Raw genomic sequence first — 17,207 nt, 5'->3', positions numbered from 1 at the left:
GGGGCCAGTTCCAGCCTCCTGTCCTGGAGCTCGGGGTGGGGATGGAGCCCTGGGGTGGGGGTCAGCACTGCTCCCCACACACCCTGCGTCCCCCCGCCACCCCTGCTACGTGGGTCTGTGCCAACGGGCAAGGGAGGGCGCGGCCGAGCCAGCGGCGAGGCAGTGCAGCTTCCCTCCCGCGCCTAGCACTCCCGTCATGTGGTTTCGTACCCCCTGGACTCATTTCCAAAAAAGCATTTCCTCCTGCTGTGGTTGGGCGTAAAAGCCTGTGTGGGGAGCGCTGGCGCTCACTCACCACGCGTCGCGTGCTGCTGGCGGCAGCCATGGGGTGCCGGGGCACCCTGCCCGGGCACTGAGCTGCCCCGACACCCCACTGCACCTGCTGCCCCGCTCCCCTCACCGCCCCGGCATGACCCAGCCGCATCGGCTACAAGGATGAAGTGTTGCTGCCCTGGGGTGGCTTGGGTGAGTGCGGAGGCGTGGGGGTCCCATGGAGCCCTGGCACCAATTGTGGGGTGTCCCACGGCTGTGGTCGTAAGGGGTCTGGAGGAGGGAGGGAGGAAGATGGATTAACTCGAGTGCTAAGTGCACCAAAACTTTCTTTCCAAGAAACTAAGTGCTTTCCCCTCTGGCTGACAGCTGGGGCTGGGCTCTGCTCACCGAAATGTTCACGGTGTGGTGCGACCACGGGGGCCACAGGCCACGAAGGTGGGGGCCACAGGCCACGAAGGTCTCGGCCACAGACAGGATGCGGCCGTGGGGTGCGTGGGGTCAGTCACGGGGCCACAGGCAGGGCAGTGCCACAGGGATTGGCTATGCCGACAGCCTGCGGGCGGCTACCTTCTGGGCTGGGCACACGGGCGGTGGCCCCGGCACTCGGGCGCCGGGAGCGGCGGCTGCGTTACGGGCTGGAGAGGCGCTTGCACCGCGCAGGCAGCGGTGGCTCTCCCCGCCGCGCGGCCAGCCCTGGACCCGCCCCGTGCCCACGGCTCCCCTGCCCACCGGGCACCTGCTCCCCGCGCTGGGCAGGGGCTGCTGCCCGTCTGCAGGCGGGGTGAGCGGGCAGGGCCCCGCTGCGGGACGGTCGTGCCTGAGCGGTGACTCAGCTGTGCCGCTGGCAGCCGGGACTGAGACAGCCGCCCGGATCTGCCGGCAGCGCTCTGCGTGTGCGGGGCGGCCCAGCGCGGTTTTCAGTCTGCCGGTGGCGGCAGATTTAGTAGAAAATGATTCAACTGCCGTAATCGAGGCCATCACGGCTGGGAAATCCAGCCCCCAGAGAGGAATCCCCTGGCTCCCTGCCCACACTGTCAGCGCCACGGTCCTCTCAGCCCCGGCCCGGTCTGTGGAAGGGGTGTCAGCGTGGGCACTGCTCGCTGCCCCCACCGGGGCTTCCAGGGGAGCGGGGCTGCCCTGCGGACAGCACCTGGCACCCCGCGGGGGATCAGTGACCTACTTTGGGACGCGCGTAACGAGGCGCGATAGCATCGGGGAGAGCATGAGCCAGGCACGTCTTCCTCTCGGGGAGGAAATCACCTCCTCTGTGAGGGAGATAAACCCCAGGAAAGTCAAAGCTGTCAGTGTTAACCCCTACGCGCCCGGCTGCCGACACGTCCCTGAGCTGGCGATCTCTGGCACCACCAGCAGTCTGTGCTCCTGACTCACTCATCCCCACTCCTGGGGACATGGCAGGGGTCCCGTTGGCACAGGGGGTCGAGCATCCCCGCGCCGTTCCCTAGCCAGCCTGGAAGCACCATTTGCAGAGCGCGCAGGGGCACTTGGCAGCAGCCCCCTGGGCACAGGCTGTGGCACAGTGGCCCCCACAGTGCCAGCAGGAAGTTGCTTCGTCGTGGTCTGCGGGGAAAGCAGAGCACAGGGACTGCCGCGGGGCATTCCCGGCCCTGGGGCAGCACACCCACTCAGCTCTGGCGCAGAGGGCCACGGCTGCAGCCGTTCTGCCCCGTGCAGCCACCGGTGTCCACACAGTTCCAGGTACTCTGGCTCCGGTAGCCCAGCGTGAGCTGGTGTGGGGGCCGTCCCCCAGGGGTGCACGGCTCCTGGAGCACGCCTGCTGCCTGCAGCCCTGCTCTCTCCCTGCTTGCAGGTGACCTTGGCAGCGCTGTGGCTGGCGGCCAGCGAATCGCAGCCCCCAGGGTGGCAGAACCGTACCGTGCCGCGAAGGCAGCGGGTCCTGGTGCAGCCGCTCCTCCGCCTCCGGAGACATGTCACCAGACGCTCCTGCCCCGCCGGCATGAACTGGATCCAGGCTGCTAACCACTGCTGTATCCCGTGTCCTGCAGGTGAGCGCTGCCCGGCCCGTGTGGCATGGCACAGCACACCATGGCACAGCAGGTACATTGCTGCAGGCGGCCGTGCTCCCTGTCAACCCACTGTCCCTGCAGGAACTTTCCTGTCCAACCCCTGCACAAGCCCTGGGATCCTCGGCGACTGTGACCCCTGTCCCGCCGGCACCTTCCGCACCCAGCCCAACACCCTGAGAGAGTGCCAGGCTTGCTACGAGTGTGACCGACAAGGTGAGCTGGCACCACACCATGCCGTGCTTTGCTGTGCACTGCGGCGGTGCCATTCAGCTCACTGCCTGCTTTCTGCAGCTTTCCAGAGTGTGCTGAGCAACTGCTCGGCCACCAGCAACGTCGTCTGTGGCTGTGAGCCCGGCCACTTCCGTGTCTGCCTTGACCCCCCCTCTTGCAGCGAATTCTCTTGCCAGAAATGCCAGCCCTGCACTGGACGCCTCATCCAGCGACCCTGTGAGTGCTGCCAGCTGCCCCATGGCACAATCTGCCAGCTGTACCACCTCTGGCTGTGCCACCCTGCTCATGCCCACCCTCTCCCCAGGCTCGGAGGAGGAAGACGCACTCTGTGACAGCAGCTGCAAGCCTGACTTCTACAGGGAGGGAGACGAGTGCCGGCCTTGCCACCCGTAAGCATAGACCCTCCCTGTGTCCCAGCCGGGAACACATGTGGGGCCTGTGGCATGGCACAGCATGGCACCCATGAATCCCATCTCCTTGCAGGAGCACGCCCGACAAGTGTGGCAAAGAGTGCCAGGAAGTGTGCAGCAACAGCAGCAGCAGTGACCAAGGTATGGGGACAAGGGGCCCAGGGGTGGTGGAGTGTGGTCACTGTGCCGGCCAGCTGATGGCAATGCTCCTGCTCCTCCTTGCAGGCTCAGGTCTGGAGTACATCCTGCTGGGACTCACTGGGCCCCTCTTCCTGGGTGCCCTCGCCATCTACCACAAGAGGAAGAGGCTCTGGCATAATTCCCTGGCAGGCGGTCCCCTCCCCACGGCATGTGCAGCCACCCCTATGACCAAGTCTGCGGCCACACCACGGTGCCAGTTCAGTGCCCGGAGGTGGGACAACCTGTGCGGGACCCAGCCATGCTCCCCACAGGGGACAGAGCGTGCCAGTGGCATGACAAGGCAGAGCCCCAAGCACCAGACCCTGCTGCGTAAGCAGCCCAGTGACGAGGAGGAGTCCTCTGCCCCCCTGGAGCCCCGTGGTGCCCTACTGCAGGGCAGCCAGCTGTATGCCATCATTGATGTGGTGCCGGTACGGCGCTGGAAGGAGTTCATGCGGATGCTGGAGCTGCGGGAGGCAGAGATTGAGCTGGTAGAGCTGGAGGTGGCCCACATCCGCGACCAGCAGTACGAGATGCTGAAGCGCTGGTGCCAGCAGACCAGTGCCACACTTGACCACGTCTTTGCCGCCTTGGAGCGCATGGATCTGGCCGGCTGTGCCGAGGCACTGCGTCAGAGTCTGCCCACAGGACCCTGACCCCCGGCGTCAGCACCCTGGCACAGGGAGGTCCTGGCACTTCCACATCTCACTGGGCCATACCCCTAAGTATTGTTACTTATGACGTGTAGACATTTTATGTCAGTTTTATGTCCCCTTCCCACCTGCCCTTCCCCTCTATTTATGTCCCCCTGCTCCCAGGGACGGGGAGGACCCCATGCCCCAGCACGTCAGCTGCCCAGCCACTCGCGGGACGAGCAGGCACTGAGCCCACCGCGAACCCATGGGATAGTTCTCAAGGCTGCCCGCTGCCGGGCACTCCTTCCCCCGCCCCAATAAAGTGGTGTGTTCTCCATCCGCCATCCCCTGTCCTTCCTCATATCGGCCAGGCACCAGGGCACCGCTGGCCTCAGGGCCACCACTGGTGATGTGGCCAGCACAGGAGACAGGCAATATGGGTGCTGGCAGAGATGCAGGCGGTGTGGGTGATGGGGGTGTTTGTGGGGATGTGGGTGAGGGGGGCACCGCTGTGGGTGAGCGTGGTGTGGGTAGGGGATGGCGTGGGCAGCCCCAGGAAGGCGCGGGGCACTGCTGGCGGGGTTTATCGTTTTAATCGCTGGAAAGGCAGGCGGTCTGGGCAGAGGTGAGCCGGGAGCTGGCCTTGAGCGGCTCTGGAGGGGCAGGAGTGAGAGCGAGCGCGCTGCAACGGCGAGTGGTGCCAGCGGGGAGTGCAGCGAGCCCAGCCGCAGCGGCCGAGCCGGGCAGTGCACAAGGAGCCGCGTGTCCCACGCCGCGGCAGCTCGCTTTGCCACGGGCAGCACAGGGTGGCGGAGGGCTGGCGGCAGCGGGATGGGGGGTGGGAGGGGGCTACGGGTGCCTGGGGCGGTGGTGGGGGCTCCTCTGAGTTGGGTTATGTGGCCATCCACGGCAGGAGGAGGGTGCCGAGGCATGTCGCGGTCCATGGGAGGACCTTCCCGCCTCCTCCTGCTGCGAAGAGCCGGGATGCGGTGTGGCGTGGCTAGTGCTTGGCTATGTCCCCCTTCTTGAGGATGATCTGTCGCTGCCAGGGCGCCAACTTTGTCTCATCGTACCCGAGAGTCCTTAGCTTTTCCGACTGCTCCTTCTCCTTCTCCTCCTCCTCCCGCTTCAGCTTCTCCTGCTCTTTCCTGCTTAGCAGCAGAGGGCACAGGGCGCCGCGGTCACCAGAGCCGCGGGAGCCGCCGTGCCCGCCCACCCAGGGAAGGGGCTTGCGGCACTCACCGTTTCTGCTCCCTGCGAAGGCAAAAGGAAGAGTGGGGTTAGCAGAGCAGCGGGAGCAACCGGCCGGTGCGGCATCCCCCGCCCCTGGCTCACCTCTCTTCCTCCAGCTTCTTGCGCAGGATGTCCCTCCTCCAAGCCGGCATGCTGGCCAGGCGCGCCTCCTCTTCTTTCTCCTGCAACAGACAGCCTTGTTACCGGCACTGCCGGGAGCCCGCCCTCACTGCCGGCACCGTGGGGCCGCAGCATCGTCCTGGTGCATCCTTGTGGCAGCCGCCCTCCTAGCACGGTTCTGGAGGCGCTCACCAGCACATGGCTCGCCGACGCGCCCCTCACTGCCCGCCTTCCGCCGGCGCCGGGAGGAGGAAGGAGCGCGTGGCGTGGCCAGCCTTTGCAGCACACCACAGCTTTATTGCATGACACGCGGGGGCCCACGCTGCCCCGGCACCGCAAACGCCACACCAGACGGGAGCGCAGCCCCGCTGCTGCACCTCCCACACAACACACAGCCACTGCAAGCGGCACACTGCAATCTCGGCCCGGGGCCGCGCAGAACAACATCCAGCCCTCTGCCAAGCTGAGCTGCACCGCGAGCCACAGAGGTGGGCAAGCACAGCCCACAGCTGTCCCCTGAACTTGCTCACGCCACACCACTGGCACAGCCTGCAGCATCCCGTCGGATTCAGGTGTCGAACATCTCTGCCTCCTTCTCCTTCCAGAAGGAGAAGCTGCGGTCAATGAAGCGGCAGACGTCCTCCTCGCTGAACTCTCCCAGCTCCGGCACTGGCACTGCTGCCCCCTGCCCTTCCAGGGCCATGGTGGAGGTCTCTGGGAGGCTCTCTGCCACTGCCACAGGGTCATCCCCAAAAAACTCCTGCACGAGGTCATCAAAGCCATCCAGCCAGTGACGGAGGCCAGCCTCGACCTGCTCCAGCACGGTGCGGTGGAAACGGCGGACACGGTGCCAGCTGTGGCTGCCCAGGCGGTCAAACATCTCGTAGCAGAGGAGGTGGCGGAAGCGCCGCTCCTCAGGGCTGAGGGGCATCTCCAGCAGCTGGAAGTAGCCCAGCATGAAGAGGTCGAGAGGGAGGCTGTCGTGGGGCATGGGCGAGCCGCCGACGTGGGGCAGGAAGTGTTGAGGCCAGTACAGCACCGTGGTGCGGCTCAGCCGCCGGATCTGACGCCCTGGGACCCGGCGGGCGACACTCCTCCAGCGGGCCAGCAGCCGCCCAGCTGCCGGCCGCCGCCTCCCCGGCCGCCGAGGCCGCTCCTCCCCAGGCACCGCCGCGAGTGCCCGCTTCTTCCAGTGCTCCAGGAAGAGGAAGACGGCGCGCTCCTTGCACCCCTTGGTGCGTTCATGTGGGCTGCTTGGCTGTGGCAGCGCTGGCCTGCTCCGTCGCAGTGCCCCATCCCCGTACTCCTCCTCCAGGATGGGCCGGCGGGTGCTGCCGGGGGGCTGCACCCGCTTGCGCTTGGTGACCCTGGGGGGAGGTGCAGGAGGTCCCCCTGGCCCCTCGTAGTTGGCCTTTAGGCTGCGGACTGAGACGCCGCAGCCCAGGATCTCGCTCCGGGCGTCGTTCTGTGCACCGGGGCTGCCCACTGCTCCCCCCGCCCCAGGGCTCTCCCGGCCCCTCAGGGTGGCTGCCGGTGCGGCCGCGCTCCTCGGCAGTGCGGGGGACTGGCTGCCGCGGGCAGGCGCGTCCTCGTGGGCGAGGGCGAAGCGCCGAGGTGCCGCGGGGGCGGAGAGCGGCACGAGTGGCGGCAGCTCCGCCTCCGGCCCCCCTGGAAGAGGCTGCCCCGGCTGCGCCTCGTGCATCACCCGCAGGCTCCCCAGCTGCCTCTCCAGGTGCTGCATGTCCTCCTCCCGCATCGGCTGCCTGGCGGGTCCCGGCATGCCCCCGCGGGCAGGTGGCCCGTGCCGGCACAGGGGCGGCGAGCGGCTCCCAGGCTGCGGCGGGAAAGAGGGCAAAGGGGCTCTTGAGGCCATGCCGCACGCACCTCGTGCCACTGCCGCCTTGTGTGGCATCCCCGGGGTGTGACGCCCCTGCATGCAGGTAGGGTGATCCCCCAGCCCAGCTGGGAGCCGGAGGCAATGCCACGCACGCCATCTCGCCAGGTCCTGAGCTGCTTGGGCCATGCCCGCGCCGCGCTCGCCGCCGCAGCACGTGGGACCCCCCTACCTTGCGTCGCTGCTCCTCTTCCTCCTGCATGCGGAGCTGCAGCTTGCGCACCATCACCTGCCGCTTCCACTCGGGGATGGGCCGGCCCTGCTCGTCCTGGCTCGGCACCAACGCCTCCACCTCCACCGCTGCCCCAGCGCCTGCTGCCGGCACCGGTGAGCTCCCGTTCAGCACTGGCTCTGGTGAGCCCCCTGCCAGGCAGCGTGGTGGCCCAGCAGCCTCGGGGGTGGCCGGCGGGGTGGGCGTCCTGGTGGGTGATGGGGAGGACACTGGCGACTCTGCCTGTGGAAGGAGGGAGGGAGGGCGGTGGGCACTTGCCATGCTGTGCTGCGCCGCGCCACCGGCTCCCCTGGCCCCCATCACCACCTACGTTGGCCCCTGCCTGGCCGCTGCCGGAGAAGACGGTGGTGAAGCCTTTGCTCTGTGGCGTCGGCTTGAGGCTCTTCCCAGCTTTGATCTCGGCCAGCAGCTCCGAGTTGTCGCCGGTGGGGGACATCATGTTGAAGGACTTGGTGCCTGAAGAGAGGCAGGATGGGCAGTAAGCACCCAGCCAGCACCTTCTCCTTGCCCCTGTGAATCCCCCCATCAGCTTGCAGGGTAGGAGGATGGAGGGGTGTCTGGCTGACTGCTTCACCCCCGCCATCCCGAAGCTTCTGTAACGCCCCTGAAGCAGCTTCCTGACACCCAGCTCAGCGGGTCCACAGGAACAGCACATCACCCAAATCCTGGGTCCATCAGACCCCAGTGGAGCAACCCCCCAGCACTAAACAGCCTGGAACCCCAACTCCACAGATACATTAGACCAGCACTCCAACAGCAGCTTACAGAGTCCATGGCATCCTGCTGAATCAGCACCCCAGCACCCAGCTGCAAGGGTCCCAGCCTGGCCCCAGCCCCGAATATCACCCCATGGCCCCGAGGCACTATGCCGCAACAGAAATGTGCCTCTGGAGGGATGGCTCCATGGCCCGTGGCAGCGCCGGCACTGCAGGACGGCCCCTACACTCCCCGGACAGCTCCAGGCAGCAATGCTCCGACAGCCTGGGCCAGCCCCCCCGCCATCCCGGTGTCCAAAGGACTGCGTGGCACCGGCACTCTGGGGATGCTCTTCCCATTGCTCATGCTACCCGCCCCGCGAGCACCCACCGTCCGTGCCAGCCATGCGTGAATCCCTAACGGCCCATGGTTCCGTGCCAAGGCAGAGCCCCCTCCCCGCGGCCGGCGCCCGCAGTTCGCCCCGCTCGGCCGCGCCACGCCGGAGCCAGAGGGCTGCGGGTGCTGAGGGCCCAGCGGGACGCGCGCGCTGCCATCCAGCGCCGGCTGAGACCCCCCGGTCCCGGGAGCCGGCGCTAATAAAGCGGGCGCCGAGCAGCGGCCAAACCCGCCGGCTGCAGTCAGCGGCGGGGGAGCGGCCGGTGCGCTCACGTGGCGGGGTCACGCCGGCCGGCTGAGCGCGAACAAAGGCTCTCTGTGTGCGGGGCCGCGGGGTCGTGGGGCCCGGCTGCCTGCCCAGCCATGCCAGCCCTGCCTGGCGGCTTCGGCAGCCCCGCACCAGCGCTTGGCCTCCCGCGTGGCACCGCCGGCCGGCGACGCGCAGTGAGGGCTCGGCGGCAGGAGAGCCTGCAGCCCCAGCAGCCGTCGATGCCCCATGGCTGCAGCACAAGACGGCGCCGGGACCTGCCCCGCCGGCTGTGCCCAGAGCTAGGGCACCCCCTGAGCAGGGAGGAGCGTAGGGCCGCGATACTTACTCTTCATCTGCCTGAGCGCCTTTCCTCCTAGGGAGAGAAGCAGAGAGGCGGCGCAGGGCGCGCGGCAGAGGAAGGATTTGGCCACCGCGAGACAAGAGAGAAGAGAAGCGGCCAGCAGTGAGAGCAGGCAGGGGCGAGCGGGCGTGGGGGCCCCCGCGCCGACACCGGAGGAGAGAAGGACAGAAAGGCTGTCAGGAGCCGCGCGGCCAAAGTGCCGCGGGAGGAGACGAGCCAAGGCGGTCAATGCCACAGTACAGCCAAAGGGACAGTGCCCAGGATTACTCCCCGTGCCCACCCGGCACCCTGCCACTTACTTCCCGTAGAGGAGGAGGAACGGCGGGGGCCGGCGGGAGTATCGGCGAGCGGGGGCGGCGGTGGGGGCGTCGGGCAGGCAGTGTCGGGCAGAGGTGGGGGCGGGGGCGGGGGTGGCAGCTCAGCACCAGCCTTGCTCTCCCCATTGCTCATGGTGTCCGCCGAGATGGGTGATGCCTGCAAGAGAACATGGGCAGGCATCGCCTGGTGCCGGTGGCACTGAGCTGTGCACAGGCTCGCGGCGCGGGGCTCACCTCCTCGGTGTGCGCCATTCGCTGGGGCCCTGGCTGCTCGGCCACAACGTGCCCCAGGTGCTTGTAATAGTCACCGGTGCTCGGCTGCTTGCCGAAATTCCTTGACCGCCTGCTGGAGTCTGCCCGGCGCAGGCCCTCAGGACTGCTTTCACGCGATGCCAGCTGCAATGGGGAGCCCACCTCAGCACCGCCGTGTCCGGCTGTGACCGTGGGGCAGGGCCGTGGTGGAGTAGGACCGTGCCAGCGGTTTGCCTTGGGGCAAATGCAGAGCCGAGAGGGACAACAGGTGCAGCCCTGGGGTCTGTCCGGCAAACTGCTCTACCGGGGGCTGCGTGCCATGGTTGCAGAGTGCGGCATCAGTGCCTGGCACTGTGACCCCAGAGCCTGTGCCCAGGATCCTGGCCAAGCCTCCCCCTGGATAACCCCCTGGGAACAGGAGTGCCGAGCCCAAGCCCCGCGGATTACCGGAAGCTTATCCCGCGCGGGGCTGGGGCCCGGTTCCAAACCTCCCTCTGAACAGGGCTCTCAGGCAGCGCAGCCTCAGCTCACCCCAGTGCATTCCACAGCGGCTTTGCGAGTTGTGCTGCCGAGTGCCGCGCTGCAGGGGGCTGTGCCTGCTCCTCGGGTTTGGGGTGCCACCGCGGCATAGCCCTGCTCCCCTCGCTGGGGGCCCTGCTATTTGCATTTCCCCGTACGCCACCTCCACCCATGCCATTTTCACGGTGAGCCCAGCTGCTCGCCTCCGCCGCTAGCACCAGCTAAGTCAACAAACACCAGCTCGGTGCTTCCTGCTCCGGCTGCCATGGGCGCTGTGCCAAGTCTGGCTCCCGCTCCGGCACTCCCAGACCCGGTCTGGGGCAAGGGTCCGTGCCGCTGAGCCCCATTGCATGGGGCATCCACACCGCTGTGGCACCGCTCTGCCACACGCCCACTCCTCCCCGGGACAGCCCGTTACTCCGGTAAGCACTAAAGCGCCGAGGCCGTGCACAACGAGCTCTATGGAGTCCCGAGCCCGCCACGTGCCTGGCACACATTGCCCTGCCGAGACCCCCACCCTATATGCCCTGTCCCCAAGAGGGCTGGGTTCTGCCAATGCCCTGACCATGGCCGGGATCCTGTCCCCGGTGGGGTGGCGAGAGCAATGGTAGGGGGTCAGGGCTGCCCCAAAACTACTACATCTCTATGCCCCCCCCAGCCCCCCATGGGGGCCTGCACCCCTCTTACCTGTGCACGCCTGGCTGAGCCCTCTCAGCTCCTGGCAGCGCTGGCTGTGCCACCCGACACCTGTGGCGCGGGCGACACCGGAGCCGGCCGCTCGGGTTACCGCCTGCGCAGCTGCCCACGCCCAGCTCGGCATGCTGCCGGTGGTATCGCCGGGGCCGCATGGGCGCGGCTACCATGGCATGATGCTGCCGAATGCCCCAGCCAGTGCAGCAGTGGAGTGGGCCCACCCAGTGCCATGGAGCCACCAGAGCATCATTGGTCTCAGCTTGCCTCATCCTCGCTGCTAATTGAACCCCAGCCCCCTCCCAGTGTAGGCCTCCAGCTGGGACTGTCCCCTCCCAGTGCAGACAACAACTCCTCAAAGGGGATGGGTGCCCAGTGGCATGTCCCCCCAGGTGGTATGACCCTTGAGCTGTGCATGGGGCATGGTGCAGGGGACACGGTGCAAGGGGCCGTACCTCTCGGCGTAGCGCCTGGCTCTCCACATGCCGCAGGTTGTTCTTGGCCCGCACGTAGATGTCAGCGGTGTGGGGGGCAGCGGGGGGCGCGGGTGCAGGGTAGCCGGGGGGTGGCGGTGGTGGCCGGGTGGTGGGGGGTGGGGGCGGTGGCGGGGGGAAGGCAGGGGGTGGTGGCGGCGGGGAGCCCTCGCCTGCTGGGCCCCGGCCCCGCGGCCGCGTCTCGGGGTCCAGCATGTCCATGTACGCCTGCATGTCCGCCAGCGCCGGCTCAGGCACCCCTGCGCAGGGCAGGGGGTCAGGGGGGGCTGGACCCGCACCCCCCGCCCCGCGCCCCCTGGCCCCGCACTCACGGGCGGCGGGGGCCCCTGGGAGGCCGCCCCTCTTCTCCCCGGTGCTGGACTGGCTGGAGTGGCAGGAGTCGTAGTTGGAGAGGGTGCTGGCAGGGGAGCCCACCTCGAAGCGTGCCTGTGGCACCGACGCTGTGGTGTTGGGCGATGACATGCCCGAGTCGGGCTGTCGGCACTCCCCATCCGCAGAGGGGTCTCGTGACAGCACGCGGTGCTCCACGCTCTGCTGGCACAGCCGTGGGGTCAGGCAGCAGGGCAGGGGTGGTGAGGCCCTACATGCTCCCTATGTGCTCCCCACGCGCTCGTTCCCGGGAACCGCCGTACCATGTTCTCCACGGTGCGCAGGTACTGGGCGCAGTGGCTGTGGCCATTATAGTCGGCGAGGTCGGCTGCTGTGTAGCCATCCTGGTCACGGATGCTGAGGTCGGCACCGTTCACCACCAGGATCTGGCAGCACTGGGGAGAGTGGGGGTGCATGGCAGGGCTGGAGGGAAGCCCCCACCCCTCACCCTGACACCCTGTTGGCCACCAGCACCCACCTCCAGCTCGCCATTCTCGGCGGCATCATGCAGCGGTGTGCCGCCCCAGCCGTCGGCAGTGATCTCCCCACCGTGCAGCAGCAGCCAGCTCAGCACCTTGGCGTGGCCGCGGCTGGCGGCGAAGTGCATAGCCGTGGCCCCCTCGGCGTCCCGCTCCGACAGGCTCACTGTCGTGAAGCTCATCTGTGTGGGCAGGCGGGCTGAGCACTGGGGCTGTGCACCCTGTGCTTTGCCACCGCGCTGTGCCACCATGCCTTGCCATGTTGTGCCTGGACAGTGCTTACCAGCCATACGATGACAGTGTTGTGGCCCATCTGGGCGGCGGCGTGCAGTGGGGTCATGCCGTCATAAGCGCGCGCGTGGGGGTCAGCCCCACAATCCTGCACCAGGTACTGGATGATCTCCAGGTGGCCCTCCTGGCAGGCGAGGTACAGCGGGGTGGCCCCCGTCTTGGTCTGGGCACTCAGCGTGCTGCAAGTGGGGCACAGCGCCCGTCACCTGTGGCCACTGACACTGCCAGTGCTGGAACAGGGGGCAGGCAGGATATAGGGAGATAGGGACTTGTGGGACACAAGGAAAATGGGGAGGTACAGGGGACACAGCTGGAGACAGGCAGGGCAGTGCCAGGGCTGGGAGCTGTCCACCCCATGGCTTCCCATAGGTCTCCGTGCTGCAGCCGTGGCTGCAGCTGCAGCGGGAGGTCACTAAGTTAATCAGGCTGCTTAGGCTAAGCTCCTTCCTCCGGCTGTTTTTGGACACTGCAATTTAGTCGTATTTTAAAGTAAGCTGCTTAGGCAGCACTGGCCGTGGAGCCGGCGGGGAAAGGCCAACCTGCACCATGGTGTTGCCCTACCCAGCTGCTGGGCACTGGTGCCCCCTCACTGCCCCAGAAGGCTTTGGTATCCCTGCGTCTCGTCCTGAATTGTGTATCCCAAACTGTGCAACTCAAATCCTGAATCCCACATCTTTTGTGTCGCATCTCCCATAGACCCATATTCTGCATCCCACATCCCGCATCCTGCCTCCCCGCCCCACAGGAAGCTGTTTTATTAAGTGGTCCATAAAAAAACCTGTTGAATATTTAAAAAAGGAAGAGCAATAAATACTCTGCTCTGTTATCGCAACGATCGCAGGCCCTTAATAATTGATCCCTGTAACTGTGAGACGGGCTGTGGCTAGTTCTCCCTTCCCGCTGTGCCTTGCGTGCCACAGAGTGCCTGCCCCGCGGTTCAGCAGTGCCGGGCTGGCACAGCGCTGGGTGCTCCCCGAGCGGGGGCTGGAGATGGGACTTGGTGCAGTTGCAGACTGGGGTGCAGGCGACAGCAGGAGCACAGGCACAGGGTCAGTCCCTGATTCCCATTTCTCAGTAATTGGGAAGGGGTTAAGCCACTTGGGCAGCACCAGTAAACTGCTTTGCCAGATGGCTGAGACCCCATGCTGGGCCACCGGCTGCCGGGGGCCCCTTAGGCCGGTGCGAAGGTGGGCTGGGAGCGCCAGCGTCCCGCAGCGGCATCAGGGATTGGATTTCGCAGCTGTAACGGAGCCTCCGGGCAGGCGCGGGGCTGGGAGCAGGGCCAGCCCTAAATAATTCAGGGAGAAGGCGGTGACAGCAGCGGAACAACCCCGGCAAGCGGCGTGAAAGGCAATGCGAGCGCTGTGCCACACCTGGGCTGACATCGAACAGGAGCAGTGACTGGTTTGGGGCTGGGCTTGGGCTGAAGGGATTAATCCCAGAGGTGCTCAGAGCTAAACTGGCACACCTGGGACGGTTAAAGAACTGGGGCTGGGACAGCTCTGGCTTGTGAGTGCCATGGGATGCAGGGATCCTGCTATGAGCTCTGTGGTCCTGCCGGGAGGGAAGGATGCAGGGGTCTGGGGTTGTGGCACCCAGGGACAGAGGGGTGCCGAGTCCTCTGTCCCGCTGCCTCAGGACTCCCTGGATGTGGGAGAGCTGTACAACCCCTCTCATCTGCAACCCTGGAGCCTTCCAGGGACAATGTGGAGCAACAGCGCATCCCCCCGGCTCCGCTTTGGCCGGGTCTGTGGGTTATTTCTAGTGGCCTCTGCCCACCACAGGAAATCGGATTAGGGGCCACCTAATCGCCTGCTGCAGCCTCGTGGCGAGGCCTGGCATCGCGGGCCCTGTGGGCCGCTATGCCATGTAACACGGGGACTAGCCTGGCCCCAGGTACCGCTGAGGAGGCAAAGCGGGGATGCTGCCGAGACGGAGCCGTCTGAGAGAGACTGCCATGTCCAGCAATGCCCACGGACCTGGGCAAGCGGAAAGGTCGTCTCCGGCGCGGGGAGCAGCCTCTCCTCGGCGGTCAGCCTAATCCATTTACATAACAGCGGGCGGACAAAGGCTGCTGTGTTATCACCCCGCGCCAGGAGCCGACTCAGCGGCCAGTGACAATATTTCTGCCAGCGCTCGCCCCTCTCCTCCTCGTCTTTTCTTTCTGGGCCATAAAGAAGGTGCAGCTGGCTGCCCGGACTGATAACGTGGCCGTGTTGCCCTTGGAGCTGGGGGATGAGGGTGGCTGCGGCATTCGTCCCCAGTGCTGGCACCTTGCCCAGTTGCTGGAGGGAGGGTTGGGGCCACAGCCACTGGGCAAGTCAGTCACCCACTAGCCCCTCTCCTGCTGGTGGGTGCCAAGATTCCGGCAGACCCTGTCTCGCTGCCAGCAGTGGGGGCCGTTACCTGGGGCAATGTCCCAAGAGGAGTCGCAGGGAAGGGAAATCCCCTTTGACCGCGGCGTAGTGGACGGGCAGTGCTCCCGTGTTGGTGGCCGCTGTGGGGTCGCTGCCTCCAAAGCGGAGGAGCCAGTCGATCACCTCATGGTGACCAAAGCGTGCTGCCAGGTGTAGGATGGTGGCACCAGAGTTGTCTGTGTCCTGCAGGAGGAAGTGGGACGGCTGTCAGTACCAGGGACCGAGCCCTTCCGGCAAGGGGGCTGGGAACCGCAGGCAGCCGTGGGGCATCCCCCAGCCCGGAGCTGGTCCCGGGGGGGTGGGGTGACCAGCGTGGAGTTCCTGTCCGTAAGGAGAAGGGCTGGAGCAGGGACACAGGGCATTGGAGGGACCATGGGACGAGCGTGTCTGCCCTCCATCAGGGCCTGAGTCCACGCACAGCGAGGGCAGCACAATGCCCTCCTTGTTCTGCCGGCGGCGGAGCCCCTGACCGCGGGGACTCTCCACCGAGCTCCGCTGTGTCGCCGGCCCGTCCACCCTCCACGCTCGGTGGGGCGCGGGTAGTGCTGGCCCCTGGCCAGGAGGTCGCCGATGCGTACTGACCCCTTCCTTCCCGATTAATCCCCGTTCCCAACCCTGCTGCCGCCTCCTCTTCCTTCGGCCGTCACATGTCCTTAACTCTCGGCCGGCCCCGGGGCAAGCGGCTTACCGCCCCGGTCCCGCCGTTGTGTAACCTCCGGAGGGGGCGGCAGCCCTGGGGAATATGTGCTGCCCTCGCGACTGAGCCCCGCCGAGAGGCCGGGGACTCTCCAGGTCCGTCGGATGCCGCCCACTATGCACGGTGGAGCCCTGCCCGTGCCGGCTGGGACGGACCCCGGCTTGCCGTCGGCAGAGTTGGGAGCACCACGCGTGACGGTCTCCCCGCGGCCACAGCCACCCACACGGGACCGCGGAACACCTCCCCGGCCGCCCGCGCTACCGAGGGCCCCTCCGCCCCTCCGCCGCCCCCCGCGACCCCGCTCGCACCTGCACGCCGCAGCCCCCCTGAGTGAGCAGCCACTGGAGACAGGCGAGGTTGCCGGTGGCGGCGGCGTCGTGAGCCGGAGTGGCCCCGTTTCGTGCCCGCGCGTCCCCGCGGAGCGCGGCCTCGGCCGCCAGGTACCGGAGGCAGGCAAGGCGACCGGCGCGGGCGGCGTGGTGCGCGGGGGACGCGCCCAGGGCGTCCCGCAGCCCCGGTCGCAGTAGCCCGGCCGCCCGCAGCCCCCGCAGCGCCTCCACGTCGCCCTGCCGCGCCGCCAGCAGCGCCCGCTCCAGCGCCATCCCGGCCCCGGCCCCAGCGGCCCCGGCGGCGGCCCCGGCCCCGGCGGCCCCGGCCGCCGCTTGGCACTGCGCGGCGCTCCCGCCCCGCCGCCCCCCGGCCCCGCCGGCTCCTCCTCTCCCGCCCCCGGGGCCGCCCCTCCGCCCGCCCCGCCCGACGGCGCGGCGATTCCCCGCTGCTCGGGACCCCCGCACTGCTCCCCGCGACTTCAGCTGGGGCAGCCGCACTTTCTGGGTGGCGGCCGGGACCGGGACCGGGACAGGGACCGGGACGGGTGCAAGGCCGGGGGAACGGCAAAGCGGACCGTGCCCGGCTGCCGGCGCCGCTGTCCGCGGCCTTGGACAGCGGCCCCACGGGTGTCCCCGCCCGCCGCCCGCCCACGCGAGAGGCGTGGCAAAGATGGGCTCCTCTGGTAGCCCGACGTGAGCTGCCGGTCCTGGCAGCGCGGGCAGAACGAGGGGCGCTGGGCGGGCGGCTGCCCCCCTCAGCCGTCCGCGGAGTGCCGGCATCACGGGAACCGACGGCAGGTCCGTGGGCAGCGCGGGCAGCGGCGGCCACTACCGCCGGCACGGTGACAGGCAGCGCGACGGACAAAGGGACGCCCCCCGCCATCAGCACCGCGGACAGCGGCGGTGCCTCTCGATCAGCACCCAGGACAGCGGCAAGGCCGCCCTGCCCGCCTCCTTCTCTGCCTGCCCCCCGCCCGCCCAGCCCGGCCCTCCTGCCTGCCCCGCCAGCGGCTTATAAAGCCGGTAGCGGTACCGAGCGCGGGAGAATCATGTCCCCGCCGGGAGTCGTGCGGCAGGCACCCCGGCTCCTGCGCTCCCCTCCTACCTCCGCCGAGCCGTGCAAGGTGAGAGCTCCGGCATTCCCGGCCCCCCGGGCCACCCCGTCTGCCCTCAGACCCTCCGGTCCCTCATGGAGATGCGCCGCGGCGCTCGCATCAGCGAGAGCCGAAGCTCGCGGTCTATGAGGCCGTGGGTGCCGCAGCTCCCGGCATCCCCTTGTCCCCCGGGCCCGGATCCTGGACCCCCTCCGGCCCCTGCGTGCTCTCCACTGCGAGCTGTTACTGCCTGCTCGGAGCTGTCGCCACCACCCGACCCGAAATCCCTGGCGCCTCGGGGTG

The 17,207-nt window shown here is 67.9% G+C and overlaps 2 protein-coding genes across 8 annotated transcripts; one reads left to right on the top strand and one right to left on the bottom strand.

The window, feature by feature from the left end:
• Nucleotides 1-7: 7 nt before the first annotated feature.
• TNFRSF25 (TNF receptor superfamily member 25) lies at nucleotides 8-4,111 on the top strand. 2 transcript variants are annotated; one of them, XM_085080335.1, is made up of 7 exons: nucleotides 8-465; nucleotides 2,102-2,297; nucleotides 2,400-2,531; nucleotides 2,610-2,765; nucleotides 2,854-2,938; nucleotides 3,033-3,100; nucleotides 3,185-4,111. In XM_085080335.1, the coding sequence occupies exons 1-7, from the start codon at nucleotides 436-438 to the stop codon at nucleotides 3,793-3,795; spliced, it is 1,278 nt and encodes a 425-aa protein (XP_084936461.1). In that variant the 5' UTR covers nucleotides 8-435; the 3' UTR covers nucleotides 3,796-4,111. The 2 variants fall into 2 exon arrangements, with proteins under 2 accessions (XP_084936461.1, XP_084936459.1); XM_085080333.1 differs by having other exon boundaries at nucleotides 2,102-2,531.
• On the bottom strand, nucleotides 4,110-16,083 carry ESPN (espin). 6 transcript variants are annotated; one of them, XM_085080329.1, is made up of 15 exons: nucleotides 15,790-16,083; nucleotides 14,774-14,967; nucleotides 12,360-12,546; nucleotides 12,076-12,258; nucleotides 11,861-11,992; nucleotides 11,540-11,759; nucleotides 11,190-11,467; nucleotides 9,508-9,669; nucleotides 9,256-9,430; nucleotides 8,942-8,968; nucleotides 7,564-7,709; nucleotides 7,194-7,475; nucleotides 5,110-5,189; nucleotides 5,017-5,028; nucleotides 4,110-4,922 (listed from the first exon to the last, which is right to left on the bottom strand). In XM_085080329.1, the coding sequence occupies exons 1-15, from the start codon at nucleotides 16,081-16,083 to the stop codon at nucleotides 4,775-4,777; spliced, it is 2,520 nt and encodes an 839-aa protein (XP_084936455.1). In that variant the 3' UTR covers nucleotides 4,110-4,774. The 6 variants fall into 6 exon arrangements, with proteins under 6 accessions (XP_084936455.1, XP_084936452.1, XP_084936453.1 ...); XM_085080326.1 differs by having other exon boundaries at nucleotides 11,190-11,759; XM_085080327.1 differs by lacking the exon at nucleotides 8,942-8,968 and having other exon boundaries at nucleotides 11,190-11,759.
• Nucleotides 16,084-17,207: the final 1,124 nt, after the last annotated feature.

Source organism: Lichenostomus cassidix, chromosome 21, assembly GCF_008360975.1.
Source record: "Lichenostomus cassidix isolate B80296 chromosome 21, HeHo_3.0, whole genome shotgun sequence".
In the NCBI taxonomy this organism is placed as follows: Eukaryota; Metazoa; Chordata; class Aves; order Passeriformes; family Meliphagidae; genus Lichenostomus; species Lichenostomus cassidix.
The sequence above is the reverse complement of the archived record's forward strand: the minus strand, read 5'-3'. Positions and strand labels throughout refer to the sequence as shown.

Excerpts from the sequence above, each read along its gene's own strand:
- TNFRSF25 (XM_085080333.1), top strand. The coding sequence starts at position 436 with ATGAAGTGTTGCTGCCCTGGGGTGGCTTGG. Across the intron at positions 2,766-2,853 it reads ACGCCTCATCCAGCGACCCT|GCTCGGAGGAGGAAGACGCA; the intron begins GTGAGTGCTGCC and ends CCCTCTCCCCAG. Across the intron at positions 2,939-3,032 it reads GAGTGCCGGCCTTGCCACCC|GAGCACGCCCGACAAGTGTG; the intron begins GTAAGCATAGAC and ends ATCTCCTTGCAG.
- ESPN (XM_085080330.1), bottom strand. The coding sequence starts at position 16,083 with ATGGCGCTGGAGCGGGCGCTGCTGGCGGCGCGGCAGGGCGACGTGGAG. Across the intron at positions 9,670-11,189 it reads GCCAGGCGCTACGCCGAGAG|CTGGCATCGCGTGAAAGCAG; the intron begins GTACGGCCCCTT and ends TCCCCATTGCAG. Across the intron at positions 7,710-8,941 it reads GGCGCTCAGGCAGATGAAGA|GCACCAAGTCCTTCAACATG; the intron begins GTAAGTATCGCG and ends GCCTCTCTTCAG.